The 20088-nt window shown below is 43.9% G+C and overlaps 1 protein-coding gene across 1 annotated transcript in view; it reads right to left on the bottom strand.

The window, feature by feature from the left end:
* Window positions 1-3908: 3908 nt before the first annotated feature.
* TMTC1 (transmembrane O-mannosyltransferase targeting cadherins 1) overlaps window positions 3909-20088 on the bottom strand; it is a 156794-nt gene continuing 140614 nt past the window's right edge. The window contains exons 15-20 of the mRNA XM_083401442.1: window positions 19697-19832; window positions 18947-19091; window positions 17412-17549; window positions 16338-16460; window positions 15559-15636; window positions 3909-14459 (exon numbers count right to left, since the gene is read on the bottom strand). Coding sequence (XP_083257568.1) covers window positions 14325-14459; window positions 15559-15636; window positions 16338-16460; window positions 17412-17549; window positions 18947-19091; window positions 19697-19832 — 755 coding nt within the window. The 3' untranslated portion in view covers window positions 3909-14324. The remainder of the gene's footprint in view (window positions 14460-15558; window positions 15637-16337; window positions 16461-17411; window positions 17550-18946; window positions 19092-19696; window positions 19833-20088) is intronic.

The following is a 20088-nucleotide window of genomic DNA, read 5'->3' as shown; positions in this document are numbered from 1 at the left end:
ACAACGGTGCGGATGGGGGTTTGGAATTCTGTGAACTTGCCCTGGGGCGTTCCCGGTTTCAGCCTAATTTCCGTGGAATGAAGAATTTCTCTCATTAACAGGCCTTCTTTAAGGTGGCTGGTCCCTGAGTGGAGGAGAAAGCAGGGAAATGACTTCTTCTCCTCTTTTGGGTTTCCAGACAGGACAATAAATAAATGCGGTGTTTTGCAGAAAGGGTTGGAGGTCACTTCATGGGATCTAGAGGACACTACATGGGCCACCTGCAAAGTAGATTAATTTCCCCCTCGCATATGGAAGAACTGCATGTCTCATGCTCCTCACAACCTAGCGCATGGTCAGCCAACATGACAGGGAGGAGAGAGGAGGGAAACTCCTCCTGTAGCTGGTTGTCACCTTTGTTGCTGCTCCCGCTCAACTGACAAAGGGAAGGGTGCAGAAGGTTGTGACAACTTTCAGTAGTGGGAAATGTCAGCAGCAGGAGTGGCCAGTGGGGAGAGATGTGGGGGCAGGGAGGTCAGGGCTGCTTAGGTGCAAGAGCAGGAGCTTGGTCCACTAGTGTCCCCTTATAGCCCTAGTGTCCCTACAACCTCCTCCTCCTTTGTGGTAAGTGCCAGCAATGCCACTCCTGGAACACCAGGTCCACAGAGGTGCCCCTCTTTGCCAACTGCTCCTGGGCAAGAGAGATGGGTCAGAATGCTTCTCTGAGCCGAAGAAGAATTCAGCTCATAAAAGTCACCGTTCATCTTGAGATGGGTGTTACATGTCCTCAGTTCATTTCCAAATCTGCTCAGGAGAACTTTTGACAGTATTTTAAAAAGTAAAGACAGCTGCTTAGCAACAGAACCATCACGCTGAATCTAAGATACATGCACCTTTTTAGTGCTCATTAGGCCAGAAAGCAATGAAACAGTAAGTGGACAGGTGAGGATTTGCATGCTATGCCTGGGAGGTTTATTCTTCAGCATTGTTTCCCAAAGTCACAAATTACAACTCCAAAGTGTGTGTAAAGTGATGGTAATGCAGCCGGATTCTTACAGGCACCTTGATTGGCCACTGTGAGAACAGGATTTTGGATTAGATGGGCCAGTGGCCCCATCTAGCAGACTCATCTTATGTTCTTATTCCCTTTTTCAAATGCTGCTTGTAGACAGAGTAGATTGCTATAGCAAAATGTGTGCTCTAAGGGAGAGGAGTGTTAGTCATTGGGTCAGTAGGGTCACATCCAAGACACAAGTTGTGTGTTTAGGGTTCAGGGAGAAATCCAATTTTGTTTGCATTTTAATGGGAAACTATCTAATTAGCACGTCTTGAACAAATGCTTGAACCAAAACAAAAGATGCATTTGTTAGTGAAAATAACATTCAGGCTGAACTATATTAGGGGGAAGTGCTCGCAAACTGTGCACATTAGTCAAAACAGCATACAAAAATGTGTGTTAGGAGAAATTCACACCAAAACAATGGCAAATTTTCATGAGGATGTGGAATAACTGAATTTAAGACTGAAAAAGAAAGGAAAATGGACAGGAGCTGAAGTTGATAGATTTATCCATCTCTTTGTGTGCCGCCCCCCAGCATGTGCTTTGCGTATGCAATATCTCAGGTCTCATCCAGATAATTTCAAGTTATAAGAATTGTCTAAACCACGGCACAATTAAGTGTCACCACTTATTTGCCAAGGAAGCTTTGCCAACGAGGCAAGATTGGACATGTACATATTCCAATTAGCGGCAAATCTGAAATCTGGGAGGCACAGTTGACTTCTAATCTACAGTCTCTTTACTTATTCAAAGCACAATCCTATCGACCTGATTGTTCCCCCCTTCCGAAAAACCACAAGGCGGCAAAAGTAATCTAATTCTAGCTCAATTGCTTAGTGACCTGCATTGCTAATGCTTTAAACAAAAAACTTTTATTTTTACAACTGAGTAGATTTCCTTGCAGGGCTGTGTGCCTTGGGACTACAAATGAGTCTATAAGAAGCTAAGAATAAATATTCATAGCCAATTAATAAATATTAATAGAAGTATTTGGAGATGTATTTGCTCTTGAAGGCGGAAGACAGTATGAAAGAGATCATTATATATTAGGACTCCGATGAATAAAAATAATACGATATAAGGTACTTGTCTTCAACTGGTGAGTTGGGGCAAAGGATGTATAGATCTGTCAACTTTCTTTCAGTTTCTCATTTTCCCAGTCTTCAGTTCTCCACACTTCCACATCCGTTTACAAATGAAGATTTGTCAGCATTTTAATGCATATTTCTCCTAATATACTAATTTTAATGCAATTTTGCCCGATACATACATTTCTGCAAGCTATTTCCACCAATTTAATACATTTCAGATGAGTTTTTCACTGATATACAATGGGACCTCGGGTTACATATGCTTCAGGTTACATATGCTTCAGGTTAGACTCCCCTAACCCAGAAATATTACCTCGGATTAAGAACTTTGCTTCAGGATGAGAACAGAAATCGTGCTCTGGTGGCGCGGCAGCAGCTGGAGGCCCCATTAGCTAAAGTGGTGTTTCAGGTTAACTGTTTCAGGTTAAGAACGGACCTCCGGAACGAATTAAGTACTTAACCCGAGGTACCACTGTATACACTTATATAAACTTATATGTTTAAAGCAGTATCATTCTTATCACTTTATACATGACTTCCTCCCCAAAGAGTCCTGAGAAATGTGGTCTGCCAAGGGTGCTGAGCGTTGTCACCCCTATTCCCCTCACAGAACTACCGTTCCCAGAGTGGTTTAACAATCAACCCTTCTTCCCAAGTAACTTCGGGAAATGGATGGAGAAGGATGGAGAAAATTAAGTTTTGTTGGCAAGTTGAAAGTCACCAAGTTAACAAAGGTGATACACTTGGCTGGCTCCCCAAAGTGTGTGTTTTGCCCTTTCCAAATGGAAGCCACTGGTGACCACTATACAATCTTGGCCAAACCATGGTTTAGTGCACCCAAATGGGTTCCCAGAGCGATTGCAGCTAGTTTACCCCTTCTCTGGTCCTGCTGATCCACCACACTCAGATTGGTTCATATTGAACTTCCCCCATGCAAATGTGTTCATGGAGACATGTGGAAAATTCGTGTAAAATGGGCTGCATGTGCAGAAAACTGGCAGACATCTTGGAGCAATAGGATTCGGTTCTGTAAGAAATATGAGGTTTTCAATAGTTCTCAAGTTCTCAGTTTGGGGAGGCTAAGGTAAGGTCCTTTCAATCACTGCCATGCCCCACTGTTATTTCAATAATTACTTCCACTCACATGGGGTCATTTTCTCTGTAAGTGTTGCCCCAAAGTTGCAGAGTTAAATGGAAACCATGAAATGCAAAGCCCCAACTTTTTCATTATAGAATGACATTTTTGCTGAAGCCCTGCAACTTCTGGTAATATGGATTTCTGGGTATTCTCTGTGCAGGGCATCTTGTACCCTTAAGTTGGTGTACGTACTAGCTGGTTCCCAACTCCCATCTACCCCAGGCAGCATATCTAATGGTGGGGGATGATGGGAACTGTAGTCCAGAGCATCAGGTTGGGGAAAGCTGGTATGTTACATTAATAGTGAAGAATTGCTACATTTGTGCTCCTCCCTATAATGCATATGTTCATGACGATTGGCCTGTATGAGAAACAGGGCTTTTTCTGTGGTAGCCCCTTGTAAATGGAATTCTCTCTGATGGAAGATACACCAGATATGCTCCACTGGCCCTTTAGAATGACCATGAAAAAGAGCTTTTCTGCACTGTGAGTTACTAGGAGTTAAGATGACTTTTAGATATTTCCTTCTCATTGGAATCTTTGTGTTTGCTTCTATTTGGTGATTTCTTTAAATACACTGCAGCCCTCTCAATCACACACATGAAAGAACACAATGAAAGATTCAACTGCACCAGGCTAATTGAAAAGCAGTCTGGCAGAAGGAACTCAGACACGTTTATATTGTTTTTATATAAAATAGACATCTATATACATTTGCTTTGTTCAAAGACTTCTTTGATCATAACTTCTGTAGGCAAAATTCATAATTTGACAATGAAAATAAAGGACCTTTCAAAATCCTGTTATCACTGACATACATCCCACTGCTAAATTGTGCATTTAATTGATGGAACAAAAACAACTGATAGTTCATAAAGGCAAAAGTGATGGAGACAAAAGACAGAGAAACACCACAGCTATGCAAAATTAACTTCTGCTTGTTGAAGTAGATTAACGGCATCCAGTTTCAGCAGAGAGATTTCTATATTCTCATAGAAGCCACAGCCGCGACCCAGAGACTTTTTCAGAAAAAAAATAATTTTCAAACAAATTCATATAAACATCACAAGGAAGTTCAGCACATATTTTCAGAGATTACCATCATCAATGGTGACACTTTTCAAACACCATTAACAGCCAAAGCAGGTTTTCTTGTTGCTGCTTGTTATTAAGTGTACATAGAAGCAGGCTGCTTACTTGATAAAACTATTGCACATCCCCCTTAAGGCAAAAAGCCCTTTAGGACTAAATTTTCACAGATGAAAAAGCAGGTGAGCAATAAGCTGAAGTGCAGTGCGACTGCAAACAAGAACCAAGATACAGAAGGACCATGGCAGGTTCTTAGATGAATCAATCAACTTATAGGCTGTGAATCAATGAATCAATCAACTTATAGCTTCCCAGAGGTGGTGTTCGGAAAACTCACATGGCGTACAACATTAAGTTTGTTCTGAGTCCCACCAAGGTTGCTTGTCAAATTGATTTTGAAATTTTCATACCACTCAGTGCTAAGGGACGGATTCAGCTACCCCATTCCAGTAGTGAAAGAAGCACAATATAACATTCCCACCCATGCATCTCCCCTGAATCTGCTCTGGAGGTTCGTGAGAACCCCTAGATCAGTGCACCCCAAAATGTGAGATCATTCCTTCAGGCAAGCAGAAATGCTTGTGCTGATGGGAACCATCTACTTAGCACTACACTGAATTCCAGCCCATACCTTTGCCACAACTAGGCCCCACCCACCACCAAAAGCATAAGAAAGTGCTGATGCACTAGGCACGTGTACATCTTGTTGCAGCTGTCATGGGCACCTATTGGTGGGAGACCTTAGCTCGGTGATAGGGCACCTCTTGCACACAAAAGGTCTCCAGTTCAGTCCTGGGCACCTCCAGTTTTAAAAAAGGACCAGGTTGCTATGAGAGCTGAAATGCAGGTATCTCTCTAAACTTGCACATAACTGACGCAATGCAGTTCTCCAAACGAATGATGTTTACAGAGATGCATGTATTAGGGGAAAGTGTGCATAAAAAAAATCAACATATAAGTAAAAAACAACAGAAATGAAATGTATTATGAGAAATTGCTTGCAAAAAATGTGCATTTTAGTCAAAACTGCATGCAAATTTGTGTTTATCGGGAGAGATTCACACTAAAATGCTGAAGGAATTTTCATGAGGATTTTTTTTTTTAAAAAAAATGAAATTAGGAAATTGCTGCAGAAAGTGAAGAACTAAATTCAAGATTGGAAAAATAAGAAGAGGAAAGAACAGAAATGAATAGATTACTTCATCCCTACATGAGACCCCCCCGAGAGCTGCTGTCCCATCAGAATAGACATACTGGGCTAGATGGAAAAATGGTCAGTTTCTTGCGTTCGTATGAATGGTGTCCATAAAACGTAAGACATTTTTCACCCCTACCCTCTACCTGGTGCAGTACTGACATTTTAAACTCAAGATGCCACAGATAGATCCTGGGACCTTCTATATGGGGGGGGGGGGGAGAGAGCCCTGGAGCTTACTGTCAAATCTTCTGTTGCCATGGCCACTTAGGAGAAAGACCTATAAATTCCTAGCACTTCCCTGTGTTCTGCAAAGCAGGACCAACAGGCATGATAAATCTGCTTTTCAGGGGGACTCCCCTCCCCATTGTTGATCTTCTATTCAAGGAAACATGCATGTGCTTCAGAGGAACCCTAAGAGTCCCTAAGGACAGCAGTTTGAAGACTACAGAGAAAACCACCGCTACACAGGCACACACATCTGGCACACCAATTCATGCTGTACTGCTCTAGATGTTGCTGCACTACAACTCCCTCACTGTGCTGGTTGAGGGCGATGAGAGTTGTAGTCTAACAACATCTGGAGAGCCTCAGGTTTTCTATCTCTGGGCTACGTGAATGCAGCACTTTGAAGACCTCAGGAAAATGAACTAAGAACAAGGGGGGAAAGTACACAGAGGTCCTGCTATTCAAACGCCCGTTATATATAAATTCACTTATCCAAACACAAGGAATTAGTACCCAAACCTCGCTATACACACCGCAGGTTCAGATCTCCAAACTGCCAGACCTGCGTGTAGTGGTGTAAACAAATCAACAGACTTAAAGAAGCTTCTTTTGTGTGTTTTGCTGGTCCGTGGCAGTTGTTTCATCAGAAACCATGATGAGAGGGAGGGAGGGAGGGAGGGAGAGGGACCAGATGAATAAGAGAACATTTTGCCCTTCCTTGTTAGCTTTTTGCAAGGTTTCAGAAGGTTTTCACATCATTTTATGGTCAAAATCCCATGGTTGGGAACACATTAGAAATTTCCCCATAGGAATCAATGAAAATTGTCAAATCATTATGCAAATGCTCACCTAACAAATATTTTCCTGAGAGCACATTGCATTCGGATAGCAGGACCTGTGCGTATGCTATTTGTAGACTGGAGCAATAGAATTTCCCCCTCCTTAATAGCTTGCTTTCCTTTTTAAATAAAATATAATCCTTCACAGTGACACAGGGAAGCAGGAGCGCCCTTTTCAATGACTTGCCACTTGATATGATACTGAAATATATATAATCTCCATACCCTGAAATTTTATCCTATTCCCCCAGAGCCATCCCTTCCTTTTGGATTTGGCTAGCGTCTGTCTGTACAGGTCTGCTTTGAAAACAGTACTTAAGCAATATAAGAAGAAAACCGCCAAGCAACATCATTATTATCTGTAATGCAAAAAAGGTGTCCATAATACATGCTGTGCAGGCTAAGTATATGGCAGTAGCAGGAAAGGAGCCAGAGTATTTATAGCTGCATTACGTCGGTGAGCTATGAGGAAAAAAGAAAGAGGAAGAGCTGCCTTATATCTATGAGAACAAGATCAATTTTATTACCAATTAACCTGCTCTATTAGTTCAGCAGAAGTGGGAGAGAAATCCATTGTAATGTAATTAGACAAATATGAATCCTTATTTAAAAGTGAGCCTTTCACCAAGACTTTCCTGATTCACCCAGCAAAGGGGCCCGAATCAGACCATCAATGGAACCATTCCTGTTATTAAAAAATTAACACATGTGATTCTCTTGTGTATATAGAGTTTGGTAAAACTGCAGTCACGGCATTGGGAGACAATACACAATTAAATGAATTGCTGCATTAGTTGGCATGAGGTTTTAAGCCTATAAACTGTTACTGCAGGAAAGGTGCAGCAGAACAAGAAGTATAATCCTAAAGAGTGTTCATCTCTTTTCTCCAGAAATACTGCAACTTGTCTGATCCCAGCTGCATTTCCAAAACATGTCAACTGCATTGACTATTTTATATACCGTATTTTTTGCCCATAGGACGCACCAAGTTTTCGGGGGGGGGAATCAAGGGGAAAAATATGATTCTCCACCCCCACAGCTCTGGGAGCAGCGGACAGGCTGCACGCAGCCTGTGCGCTACTCCAAGACCTTCTCCCTGCTTTTGCGGGAGGTGGCGGAATTCCCCCACCTCCCGCAAAAGCCCACAGGAGCCGTGCGCGACTCCTACGGGCTTTTCGACTAGGAGGGAGAAGGGACGGACTCGGCCAGTCCATCCCTTCTCCCTCCTCGGGGAAAAGCCGCCAAGAGCAACACGCTCTTTAAAGGCTGCGCGGCTCCTGCGGGCTTTTCTACAAGGTGGGGGAATTCCCCCACCTCCTAGAAAAGCCAGCAGAAGCCGCGGAGCCCCTTTAAAGAGTGTGCGGCTTTTGCCTGCTTTTGTGGAAGGTGGAGGAATTCCCCCATCTCCCGCAAAAGCCCACAGGAACATTGGAGAGTAGCGGGATGGCGTCGCACGCCTTCCCGCTGCCCCCCATCCTCTGGGGCTGGCGATGGGGGAAGCGCTGCTCCCCCCCTGCCAGCCTCCAACCCAGGTTGCGCGCCTTCCCGCTGCCCCCCCATCCTCTGGGGCTGGCGATGGAGGAGGCGCTGCTTTCCCCCACCGCCAGCCTCAAAGAGCAGACTCTCCTGGCTTCAGCGGAAGCAACGCAAAGCCTCCGGAGCGCAGGCTTCGTAGGCTTCGTGTTGCTATCGCTGAAGCCAAGGAACCTGCATTCGCCCCATAAGACGCACACACATTTCCCCTTCATTTTTGGAGGGGGAAAAGTGCGTCTTATAGGGCGAAAAATACAGTATACTGCATTTATATCCTGCCTTCCTCCAAGGTGCTCGAGGTGGCATACATATTTCTACCGATTTTGTCCTTCTCCCGATTTTATCCTAACAACAACCCTGAGAGGTAAGTTAAACTGAGAGTGAGTGGCTGGCCCATGCCATAATTGTGGCTGGGTAGCAGATGCAAAAGGAAGTTTATTCTGGGTTGGGGGGCATGGAAAAAGACAGCATCTACTTCTGCTTACTGACGGCAAAATCTTAACATATTGAGGAATGTACACGGCTTGAAAGTGGCTTGCTTTGTTTTAGGAGGGGTTGGTTTTAACCCCTGGGAAAAGCAGCTGTGAGCAAGCTGGATTAAAAGTAATTTTCGCCATCAGACTTGCAAGCCAAAACATGTAAAAGTGAAGACAGAAAGGCTGACAGGAAAAGATTGTGACATGGATGCCTTTTAGTTAAGACTAACTCATATGACGGCTCTGATGGGCATCCTTGGGTTGTATTCAATTGTTACTCTAGAGTAGATCCACTGAAATTTAACGGGGCTAAGTTAGTAATAACCATGATTTCAATGCATCTACCTCTGAGTAAAAGCTCATGGACTACAATCCTTTAATACTATTTCAGGTCTAATGTACAGAGGGACCGCTATCTTTTCTGCAGCCACAATGGATTTTGGATGGTTTCTGATTACATGTACAAATCTGCCCAAATCTAAAGCCTTCCCTTCATCAGCTCTCTCTGCCTCCTTTTGAGATTCAGGGTGATATTGTGTGGGTTGAATGATTCCACTTACGGAACTTTTCTTCCTCTCCTTCTCTGTGCACACCCTGTGCCATTCCCCAAATCTACTCTGGAGGGGTGGGGTAACCCCCAGAGCATACTTGGGGGAGGGTGCCAGGGGAAGGAGAAAGTAGCATTGCACATGCAGAAGTCGTTCCACTTGCACAGTTACGTAACCAAATACAACCCTAAGTCCCCAGTGTCAACACCTGGCAAAGGTAACTGGATGAATTAAAAAGTGGTAACCATACTATACAGGAAAGCTTTACTTAATCATTATCATTAAACTAGCAAAGCAAAAACAAAAAAACTTGTATTATCTCAGATCAAGGAGACAGATTTTCAGGACGCCATTCCTTAAAAAAATAATGTGTTTTCCTTAAGTTATAAAAATAAACGCAATGTGTACATTCTGGATCTATGCAGCTGATATGCAGAATGATAAATAATGATACTTATGTTCAGTGCTTTTTTCTTTCTTAAAAAAATGTTTAGGGGTACTCTCATTTTGACTCAAGAAAATCACCATTTTATAGTTCAGATCAGGGGGAAATAAATACAGTAAATGGGCAAAAGTATGAAGATTCACAAAATGTTTAGGGGTATGTGTCCCCCTGCGTCCCCCCAGGAAAAAAAGCACTGCTTATCTTGTTTTACAAATCTAATTTCTTCTTGTCTTTCAGTTCTCAGATATGTTACAATTAGGTTTCTAAGTATTATCAAGAAGTATTGGCTTACAGGGAAAGCTATAGGGGCTGCGATCCCATACTCACTCACCTGGGTCTGCTCAGCGAGACTAACTACAGAGTAGAAATGTATAGGATTGCACTGTAGAGTATGGATGCTTGAAAATGAAATATACATTTGTGGCACTGTAGGTCTCCAAAGACTATGGTACAGATCCAGCTGCAGTGAGCAAATCATAAGTTAGGCACAACTTGTTCCGTTGTTTTCAGTGGGCTGTAGTCACACCTTATGCCAAAATCACAAGTGCATTTTAATTATCACTGGGGAAAGAGATTTTAATTTTCACTCTGGATTTTTCTCTCACTCCAGCTAATGCAAATCTTACCTTTCAAAAGTTATGCTCCACTGGTTTTTAAATGTCACTGCAACCCTTCCCCGACCAGCTACTCTAGTTGCAAATCTATGTAGATTACCCTGCAACTAGACTGGGATATCATCATACACAAATTCTTGTCGCTTTCCATATGCCACATTTCCCCCCCCCCCATACTTTCTACCACCCATTCTCCAGTGAAACTGTAAAGTAGCCTTGCCAGTTTTTCTTTCCTTCTCCCTTACTGAAGTAATTAGTGTGTGCTGCAGGTACGTACAGTGGTACCTCGGGTTACATACGCTTCAGGTTACATACACTTCAGGTTACAGACTCCGCTAACCCAGAAATAGTGCTTCAGGTTAAGAACTTTGCTTCAGGATGAGAACAGAAATTGTGCTCCGGCAGCGGGAGGCCCCATTAGCTAAAGTGGTGCTTCAAGTTAAGAACAGTTTCAGGTTAAGAACGGACCCTCAAAATGAATTAAGTACTTAACCCGATGTACCACTGTATATGCTTTCCTAAAGGAAAAATAGAAACTTCCCCACTCTTCAGCAGTAGCCTGGAGACAGGGAAAAGGGCCGACATTAGAGAAAAATAAGTCCGCAATTATGTTAGTTTCACTGGAAAGCAGAGAGGGCAGGCACAGTGAGGAAAACATGCATTCAGGAGATTGATAAGCATTCCCCACCCCAGTATCAATTTCTCCGTAGAACACAGGTGGGGGTAGTGCAATAAATATTTATGGATGAAACTGACAACGCTTCTCCCGCGCTTTGGTGCAGGGAGGAGAGATGAGAATGTGAAAAATGCATCCCAAATGTGTTTAATTCGAGAGAGACAGAAAAAGGTAGGCGGAGGATAAAAAATGCATGTCAACTAGAATGCATCAGTTCACAGGTGATAAAAAAAACAACCCCAGGAAGGTTGGAAGGTGATTGTAAATCCATATTTCTCCATGGCTGTCAATCAATTTAAATGACTGATACAAGCACATTTAAAAATTGTATTCCTGTCTCCCCCAGGCATCGCAGCAATGGGAGTAAAGTTCATGCGGATGGATGTGAAATCTGTCCAGCACAAGTTGGATCAGAGCCTAGGTGCACAATCTACCAATGAGTTATTTCAATGGGGTTTGTTCAACAGAACTTCATGCTGGATTGTATCGCATCTCCCACAATAGTTTTACTGGGAATATCTATAATCATTGGGCTTACACGCTTTGCCAAGAACAACAACATTTAAAGGCATGCTAAAAGAAATGCAGGTGATCAAATGGACCTTAGATAAAAGTTAACCAACTTCAGCTGCCTTGAGGCCAAAAATTAACAGCTGGAAAACTATTCCCACCCCCAAACCCCTCTAGATTTTTGCCCCGCCCTGAAAGCTCAGGGTGGTACAAAGAATTTAAGCAAGCAAAGGGACATTTACCAGTAAATCTTTAAACCTATTTCTGCATCTCTTGATGCCCCATCATATCTACTCTTTTCAGCATTCTTAACTTGTGAAGTGTCTTGCTGCATTTGCCGTCACAACAACCACATGTAATAAGTAAGCGCTATACACATTTCACAGATGGGGAATGGGAGCTAACATACAATGACTTGCCCAAGTCCATAGCAGAAGTGCGACTTGAACCCAGGCCTCCAAACTCTCAACCCACTGGGGCACACTATCTAATTATTAAGGCCACTCAGAGTAATGATATTTTTTTCAATAAAGATATTGAGGTCCACTTCCTTTGCCACTCTAGAATGCCTTGAGGCATTTAACAATTTCTGCCAAAGTTTCCTAAGCTGCCCTTTTGCAGACAACAGTGATTAAGTACTGGCAACCAGCAGCCACCAAATAGTGCATATGTGGGGGGAAGGTATTGCCCTGCCAAATGATGGGCATCTGCCATTCTCCAGATTCCTTAAAGTGTGGTAAATTACCAAACAAAGGGCGCAGAAAGTAGTTACATGCATATCGCGATTACATTATTAACTGGTAAACAGTCATCAGTATTCGTTTGACAGAAACTCTAAAACAAAACAGACACAATCCTCGTTGAGGCCAATGTCTAGCAAGAGGTAGGAACAAGTTGGACTACAGCGCTTTGTGTTTTAGTAAAGCATTCGCTGCCTGTTTCTCAGCTGCAGACTTGTTCGCATAGCAGAGGTCTTGCTGACGGAGGGCCTCTTTACGTGACGTCATGAACCCCGTCAATGCACACGACGTCTGAGCTCTTTATCGAGCACGCGGAATCCTCGTTTTAGTAGGATTTAACTTTATTCAATCAATGGAGCAAACAAGGATTGAGAAGACAAGAATCTTTAGAGCTCTGAGGCATCTGAAATATGCTCTGAAGAGGGGGTCACCAATGTGGTGCCCTTCAGACGCTGTTGGACTACAAATCCTGTCATCTCCGAACAATGGCCATACCGGGTAGGCCCAACGGGAGTTGCAGTCCAGCAAAATCTGGAGAGCACCATGTCGGCCACCCTTTAAAGGCTAGAAATATTAACAACTATTCACATACATTCCCCCTCTGTGGTTGCTACCTTCTCTGGCTTCATAAAAATAAGAGCAACATCCACAAGTTTAGCTACATTCCCAGTAGTGAAAGATATCACTTATTCTGCAGAGAAAAGTTAAATAAATAACGCTCAAAAATAAACACCAAATCCCTGTGAGCTTTCTTCTTCTCTACCATATTTATCTTTTATCTCAATTTTTATTCAGTGGGAGAAAGAGAATCTCCATATGGAGATGGGCAGAATAGGCCTCAAAATCCCTTTCTTCACTCACTCCCCTGTGCCTCGTGCACAAATCAAGTCCAAAGACCATTGGAAAATGATCCCATCATCTCTGTCTTCAGCTGAGATCCAAAGAGCCACTGGTGTGTGCTTAGTGGACCTTCTAAGGCCTTCCTTCCTTCCTCCTTTGGAGGAAATTCAGTTCATTGGCTTTGCACGCAGACAGGTTCAACCCTCACCATCTCCGGGTAGGACTGGGAATGTCCCCTGTCTGAAACCATGGAGAGCTGCTGCCAGTCAGTGTAGACAATACTGGTCCGACTCAGTATAAGGCAGCTTCCCATATACTCCCAACAACCTATTGTGCCACTACCTTACAAGCTGTCCTGAAAACTTAGGATTGCTCCTGAGGTCAGCCTCTGAGGCAAAACAAGGGTCTATGATTTGGGGGGGGACCCAGTGTGCATGGGTTCAAGCGCAACTTGGGACCCTAATATCATTGATATGGGAATAAGCCATATGCCAGGGGTTTTCCAGAGCTGTTTCCCTCCGTTCCCCCATCTGGCGCTTTCGTTCTCTACAAAAACAGCAACCACCCTGTTATTTGGATCGAAGAAAAGCAGAGCTACTAAACTTCTAACACTGTGTGAGACCTTCAGTACAAACTGCAATGAAAAAGACTTTTCATATGAGTGACTTCTTCTGGAACTGCCCTCATGATCGAAATATTCAGCTGAGAGCTAGTTGCACCCACCTCCTCTGTGGGTGATGGAGAATTGCTTTCCGGGAAATGCAACCAAAATCCTTATTGGGGCCTAGAAGGGGGCTGCTATTTCTTTACCTCTTTGGCTGCTGCCCACTATCTTCTTGGCCAATCAGGTGCCTGGCTTTGGTAGGCCTCTATGGTAAAATATTCTTTATATCAAGACTGAATGGTGGGGGCTGCCTCCTCCGTTCCTTGCTGAATCAGGCCACTGTTTCACTTCTCATAATCATCCCAGTGCTTGATGATGATGATGATGATGATTTTTAACAAGTGAGAGACATGGACGTTATATAAGCATTTCCTACTGTCAGCACTAATGGAAAGTAGCATGAGGCAAACCCAAATATAATTCTGGATTATGATGAGCTTTGCGCCCATCCTTCGGCTCATCCAGAGAGAAGCAGCAGGACTCCCCACAGCTTTCTGGCGACTCCAGCATGATTCCCATGTGCACCCTTCTTAGTCTGGGTCACCACTGCCTCCCCGCTTGGTCCTTTCAGTTCACTTCTGTCTTGTGTGGGCTTCGGGGCTTCCACAGTTTCTGCTCATCTCCAGGAGACATTGCACACCACTGGCTGTCCCCCATTTTTATCCCCTCTCTTGAACTTCCTGCAGCCGTTTCTCCAAGCGATCCAGTTTAGCCAGATTCTCTTTCAGAAGCTTGCTGTTTGGAACCAGCTGCAAAGCTTTCTTATAATAGCCACGTGCCATGATGTAGTTGCCCTGCAGAAGGAAAGGGGGAAGGAGGAAATCATAGCACCCGTTGCAAAGCTCCTGTTGCTGAAATGCCATTCCTAACAGCCCTGTCCTAGTCTCACATGCCAATAGCTACAAATGTGCTGACAGAACCAGCATGGAATTGTGCAATAGTGAAGGGGTGTAGCCTAGTGGCCAGGACACCCAACTTTGTCCCTGGTTCAGATTGACAAAGTAGGAACTACGCAGACCTATGTCTCAGGCGGTTGTTGGGCAGAGGAATCTGCGCTATAGAAAGCCAGTGTAATTTACGCTGGGGTAAATTATGCAAGTGTAATTTCCCCCAATTCCAAACACCTTTCAGGAGCAGGGTTACTGTCAACCAAGCCAGCCTGAGCCTGGAAGATGGAATACAAGCCTTTAAAATAATTCATTTTTGCCAGGTTAACTTCTGTTGAGTTTCTAGGTCCTATGACCAAACTGAAAGGAGTTTGGAATAGGGATAAGTCCCCCACTGCTGGCTTGCCCCCCTCCACACCACATCCTTTTTGCAGGGACTTACTCAACCCCTAGGGGACGTGGGCGGCGCTGTGGGTTAAACCACAGAGCCTAGGGCTTGCTGATCAGAAGGTCATCGGTTCGAATCCCTGTGACGGGGTGAGCTCCCGTTGCTCTGTCGCAGCTCCTGCCAACCTAGCAGTTCGAAAGCACGTCAGAGTGCAAGTAGATAAATAGGTACCGCTCCGGCGGGAAGGTAAACGGCATTTCCGTGTGCTGCTCTGGTTCGCTAGAAGTGGCTTGGTCATGCTGGCCACATGACCCGGAAGCTGTATGCCAGCTCCCTCGGCCAATAAAGCGAGATGAGCGCCGCAACCCCAGTCACTGGTCACGACTGGACCTAAAGGTCAGGGGTCCCTTTACCTTTTTACTCAACCCCTTCTGAGCCTTACACCATCAAAGTACACTCTGAATAGAATATTCTAATATATATATGCCAAAATGAGTGATTTGATGGACCTCCGACTCCTTTCTTAACCCTGCCTAGTTATCTCTGAATCACTTTCTTCCCTTCTTTGTTCCTCAGCAAAGGACCACTTCCACTGGCAGAGCTTGCAAATCTTCTTACCTTGATATGCTCAATCCCTCCCATGTTCATCCAGGCTTGTGCTTGTTCCGGGTTGAAGTCTACAGCAACTTTATAGCTCTAAATTAACATGAAAAACAAAACAAAGCCCAAATGTTGGAACAGTCCTGCCCACAGTGTGGAAATCTCAAGAGAGGCCAATAAAGGAATGTCACTAACATGCCTTTCTGAAATCTCCTCAGAGCTACAAGTGATTTCAAAAACTGCTTCACAGTCTTAGGTGCTTACAATAGGATGGTACCATTCTGTTAAGGCTCTGAAAAGCTATTTCTTGGGAGAGCAGGCGGGGGAGGCAGGGGCTCAGATTGCAAACTAGAACCTCGGGAGGTTATAATGCTTGCACTGAATTGGAGGAGAGTATTATGAATCATAGAGATTGTAGAAAGGAGTGTCAGCAACATTCCTCCAGAAGACTGGGTAATAAAACACATGCTTGATCATAGGAACGAGGACACACAGTGCTGAATCTTAAACAGACCAGATTTACAGGATGTCTGCCTGCATCTCTGGCTTCACTCCTTTGCCACATAAATCGAGCAGCAGTTTCAGGGCACCCAACTGGGGGAGCAGGGATACAGGATTGCTAAAGTGCCTTCTTCATGGGGCACCCCATTTGCCTCATTATCCTCAGCTGTGTGGGGGCCCACTTGTATGTATACCAACCAATCTGAAGAGCTGTGTGCTACATTAAATGAAACAGGTGGCTGGTGAGTTAAGACAGCCATGTGGTTTTTAATTATTATTATTATTATTATATTTACCTCAAAAGCTTTGTCCAGGTGATTTTGTTCTCTTAGCTGGTTTCCTTTAGTGAAAAAGAGTTCTGATATGACTTTGGGGTCCTTTGGTTTCAGCTGTAGAGCTTTGTCTATGGCTTCAAGCGCCTGAACAAACACACAAACAATGATAAATATGGGTCATTTGAGCAGAACTCCTATAATATTTTGATATTTACTCTTAAGTGCTGATTCACACATGTTTTTAGGTGTACACATAAACACATGTAATGTATGAATGAGACACATTTGTATCATACAGGTATTCTCATCACAGAACCAGAACTGGCTGTGGTTTTCTGACAAGTGTCCAGCCGGTCACAAACTTGGTTTTGCTTCTCCACAATGTGTGGAACTGATCCAAAGTCAGAGGTGAACATGGGTGAAAATGCTTTTGCAGACTTCATAATATTTTGTCAGTAGTCTGTACCTTGATGTTCCTGTCCCCTTTTAACACTGAGGAAAACATCCCTACTTCATACTGAAAGCACCAATATTTTTGTTCTAGGACATACAACCCTTCCCTTTGCTGCACTACTGATCAGGCAATTTGTGTAGCTAATTGGTGCCATGTTTTTATGGCAAGAAAAGTAACATTTCACCAGCAGTTGGATCCTCAGTACCACTTGCTGAAGGAAGTTGGAAAATGGAGTCTCTCCTCTACTTCTCCAGAAAAGTCTCTTCTGAGAATCAGGGAACCCTACTGGGTAAGATTGGTGGTTGATGGGAGGTTGATGGGAGAGGGTGGAATTACATCAAACTAGGCAGAGTTGAGGATGGTGTCCTGAACATCTGGAGAGGCTTCTTGAGATTGCTGAAGGAAGGAGGGATGAGAAAAACTCATTCCAGCAGCTTTCTTCTGCAAACGGTTCTTAGACCCAAGCTGAGATCTTAACACTCAGTGACAATACATGCACAAAGCCACATGATGTCTGGGTTGGCTTAAGGGTTCTTGCTATCCATCATTTTAGGACTAACTCCACCTGATGGGTGGACAAAGACTGATCGCCTAACCAAGTGCTTTGACTGGAAGATTTCCCACCAGAGCAGCATTCCTACCTTGTTGTAGTTCTCTTGCTTGCTGTAGATGGCTGACAAAAGGCGGTAGCACTCCAGGCATTCTGCCTCCTCAGTCACAATATGATTGGTCATTTGTTCCGCTTCCTTGGTTTGCCCCATCATTGCTAAAACTTGAGCCTACAAAAAAAACCCAAAACAAACAAACAAACAAACAAACAAACAAACCCTAAAAGGTGTTCTGATTGGAGGACCTCATATTTACAAGCATTCTGTGCCATCACAGGAGTTTATAGGATGACTTTCCAATTCTATCAGAACGCCTCACATACCGATGGCAACTACATCAAAGGCATCTCCCAAAATGATACCTCTGACATGATCTGTCTCCCTTTTTCTCTTTTCCTGACGAAGAACAGGATATTTTAATGCTATCATCACCACAGAGGGGTGTCTGTGGAGGGGATATATTTATTCAAAATGTCCAGCCAACCAGATTGGTAGCTGGGTTCCTACTGAGGATATTTGGCAAGCCAACGTGACAGTGATGTGGGATTGAGGAGTGGAGTGATCATTTTGTGGTATTATGGCAGCGGACAAAGCTGCATTGCAACTTTTGAATAAACGTTTACTTTAATTTTAAAAAATCTTTTTTGAAAAAGGGGGATGACTTTTTAGTGAGTGAGCATTGCAACACTGGGACCTCACTGGATGAGATGTTACCATGGAGAAAGCCACACACCTCAACTCAGGGAGTGGGCACCAGAGCTGGATGATAATAATCTGAACTCCTGGCTGGTTTATATGGGAGCAGGCCATTTTTCAAATGCTCTGGTCTTAGCTCATTTAGAACTTTATAAGGCTAATGTCAGCACTTTGAATTGAGCCCAGAAGCAAGCTGACAGCCAGTCAAGATCTCTAGGTACCAGCATTACAGTTGTTTAGACTAGCTGCTGCCAAGGCATTGATAGTCAGATCACTTCTCAACATCAGCTTTGGGAAACTTGGACTCATATACTCCTTCCACATTCCTCTTCCAGCACGGCTGCAAGGAAGAAATCAGAAGCTTGCATTTTTTCTTAGAATGACCACAGTTTAATATTACATCCAAACCATAAGCTGTGGTTAATTTTAACCAAGGTTTGTTGAAACAAGCCAACTTCTTAAGCTATAGTTTGAAGTTGCCTTGTTTCAACAAACCATAGTGACTATTAGCGACAGTCTGTGGGGTTTGAACGACACAGAAAGCTGTGCTTAACTGAAAACAGAAGCAGGAGTCTCCAAACTCTTCTTCATAGTCATGCTGGAAGAAAAGTGGGAGTGTGCAAACCCAAGGCTTGGGGATGGTCATTCTCATAATGCAAAACCATGGTTTAGCAGTACATCCAAACAGTCCACTTCCTCTCCTAGACCTAACTGCAAGCGGAAGCAACTGCAAAGCTGAAATCCACTGACCTTCACAGAGTCAGGAGTAGAGGAACCGTTCCTTTGACATGGAAGGACAGTTGCCCTTGCTATGGTTCCAGTGGTCAGTATGATATAACTCCCCCTCCTCTGCCACACACACACACACTCACCAGAGCCAGCCGAGTCTCCTTGTTGGATGGTTGAAGTGCTGCAGCTTCCCTGTACACCTTTAAGGCGTCTTCATATCTCCCTGTGTTATAATACAGAGCTCCAAGAGGAGACAATATTTCAGCCTTCCGTGCTACTTTCAGTGCCCTAAATGTTGGCAACCAAAAGGAGGGGAGCGGTGGAAACAAGGAAGCAAATAGCATGGATTGAAATGTGCCTGCTGTTAGGCTCCAAAACAAATACACGAGCAGTTATATAGGATGCTGCCTTATACAGAGTCAGACAATTGGTTCTCCTAGCTCAGTATTGTCTATACCATTGGGATTGAGCTTGAGACCTTCTGCATGCAAGGCAGATGTTCTCCTACTGAGCTACAGCCCTTCCTAAGGTTCACAACAAGGCTTTCTGCCATCGGGGGCAGGGAGGATATTTCATCCAGTCTTCCCCCTGCCCCTCCTTCTGTCATCATAATCTCTACTCCCCTCACCTATTGATGCCTTCCTTGTGGCTTTACTTCCATGGCAACAACTACATTATTCTGCATTTCAGGAAGTAACCCAAATTACTACAGTTGCAATAAATGGCATGAGCCAAGTGCATTACGAAGTTATCGCTTACATCATTTGTTCAGAAAACTGGCATTTACATTTTCCTTTGTACATATCTGGGATTTCTTACAATTAGACGCCTTGAACCCCAAGAAAGGAATTTGACACTATAAAGTGGCACTCCCCCATTCTGCCTTGCCTTACCGTTTGTACCAAGTTTCAGCATCTTTGTTCTGCCCCAAGGAGCGGTACAGCCTGCCGAGGTTCACCATGGCCACATGATGATTGGGGCTAAGCTGAATGGCCTTCTGGTAGTGGGAAACTGCAGTCTCTGGAGATCCTAGGAAATAAAGTGGGTTTGGTTACGGCTTCTCTTTACATATCTTGCAAAGCTATTATGGATTCTGTTCGTGCTCATATATTTGGGAATGCATATGAAAACCAACCACACATAACTGTGTTCTTCAACCCTAGGTCACCTGCATCTCTTGCATCATTTGTAGAATGTTTTAAACCCACCTTTCCTCCAAGGCAACCAGGATGCCACACATAGCCTTCAACACATAGCAAGGGACTATGAGACACTGGGCAGGGAG

Source organism: Podarcis tiliguerta (genome assembly GCF_965153285.1).
Source record: "Podarcis tiliguerta genome assembly, chromosome: 10".
Taxonomy (NCBI): domain Eukaryota; kingdom Metazoa; phylum Chordata; class Lepidosauria; order Squamata; family Lacertidae; genus Podarcis; species Podarcis tiliguerta.
The sequence above is the reverse complement of the archived record's forward strand: the minus strand, read 5'-3'. Positions and strand labels throughout refer to the sequence as shown.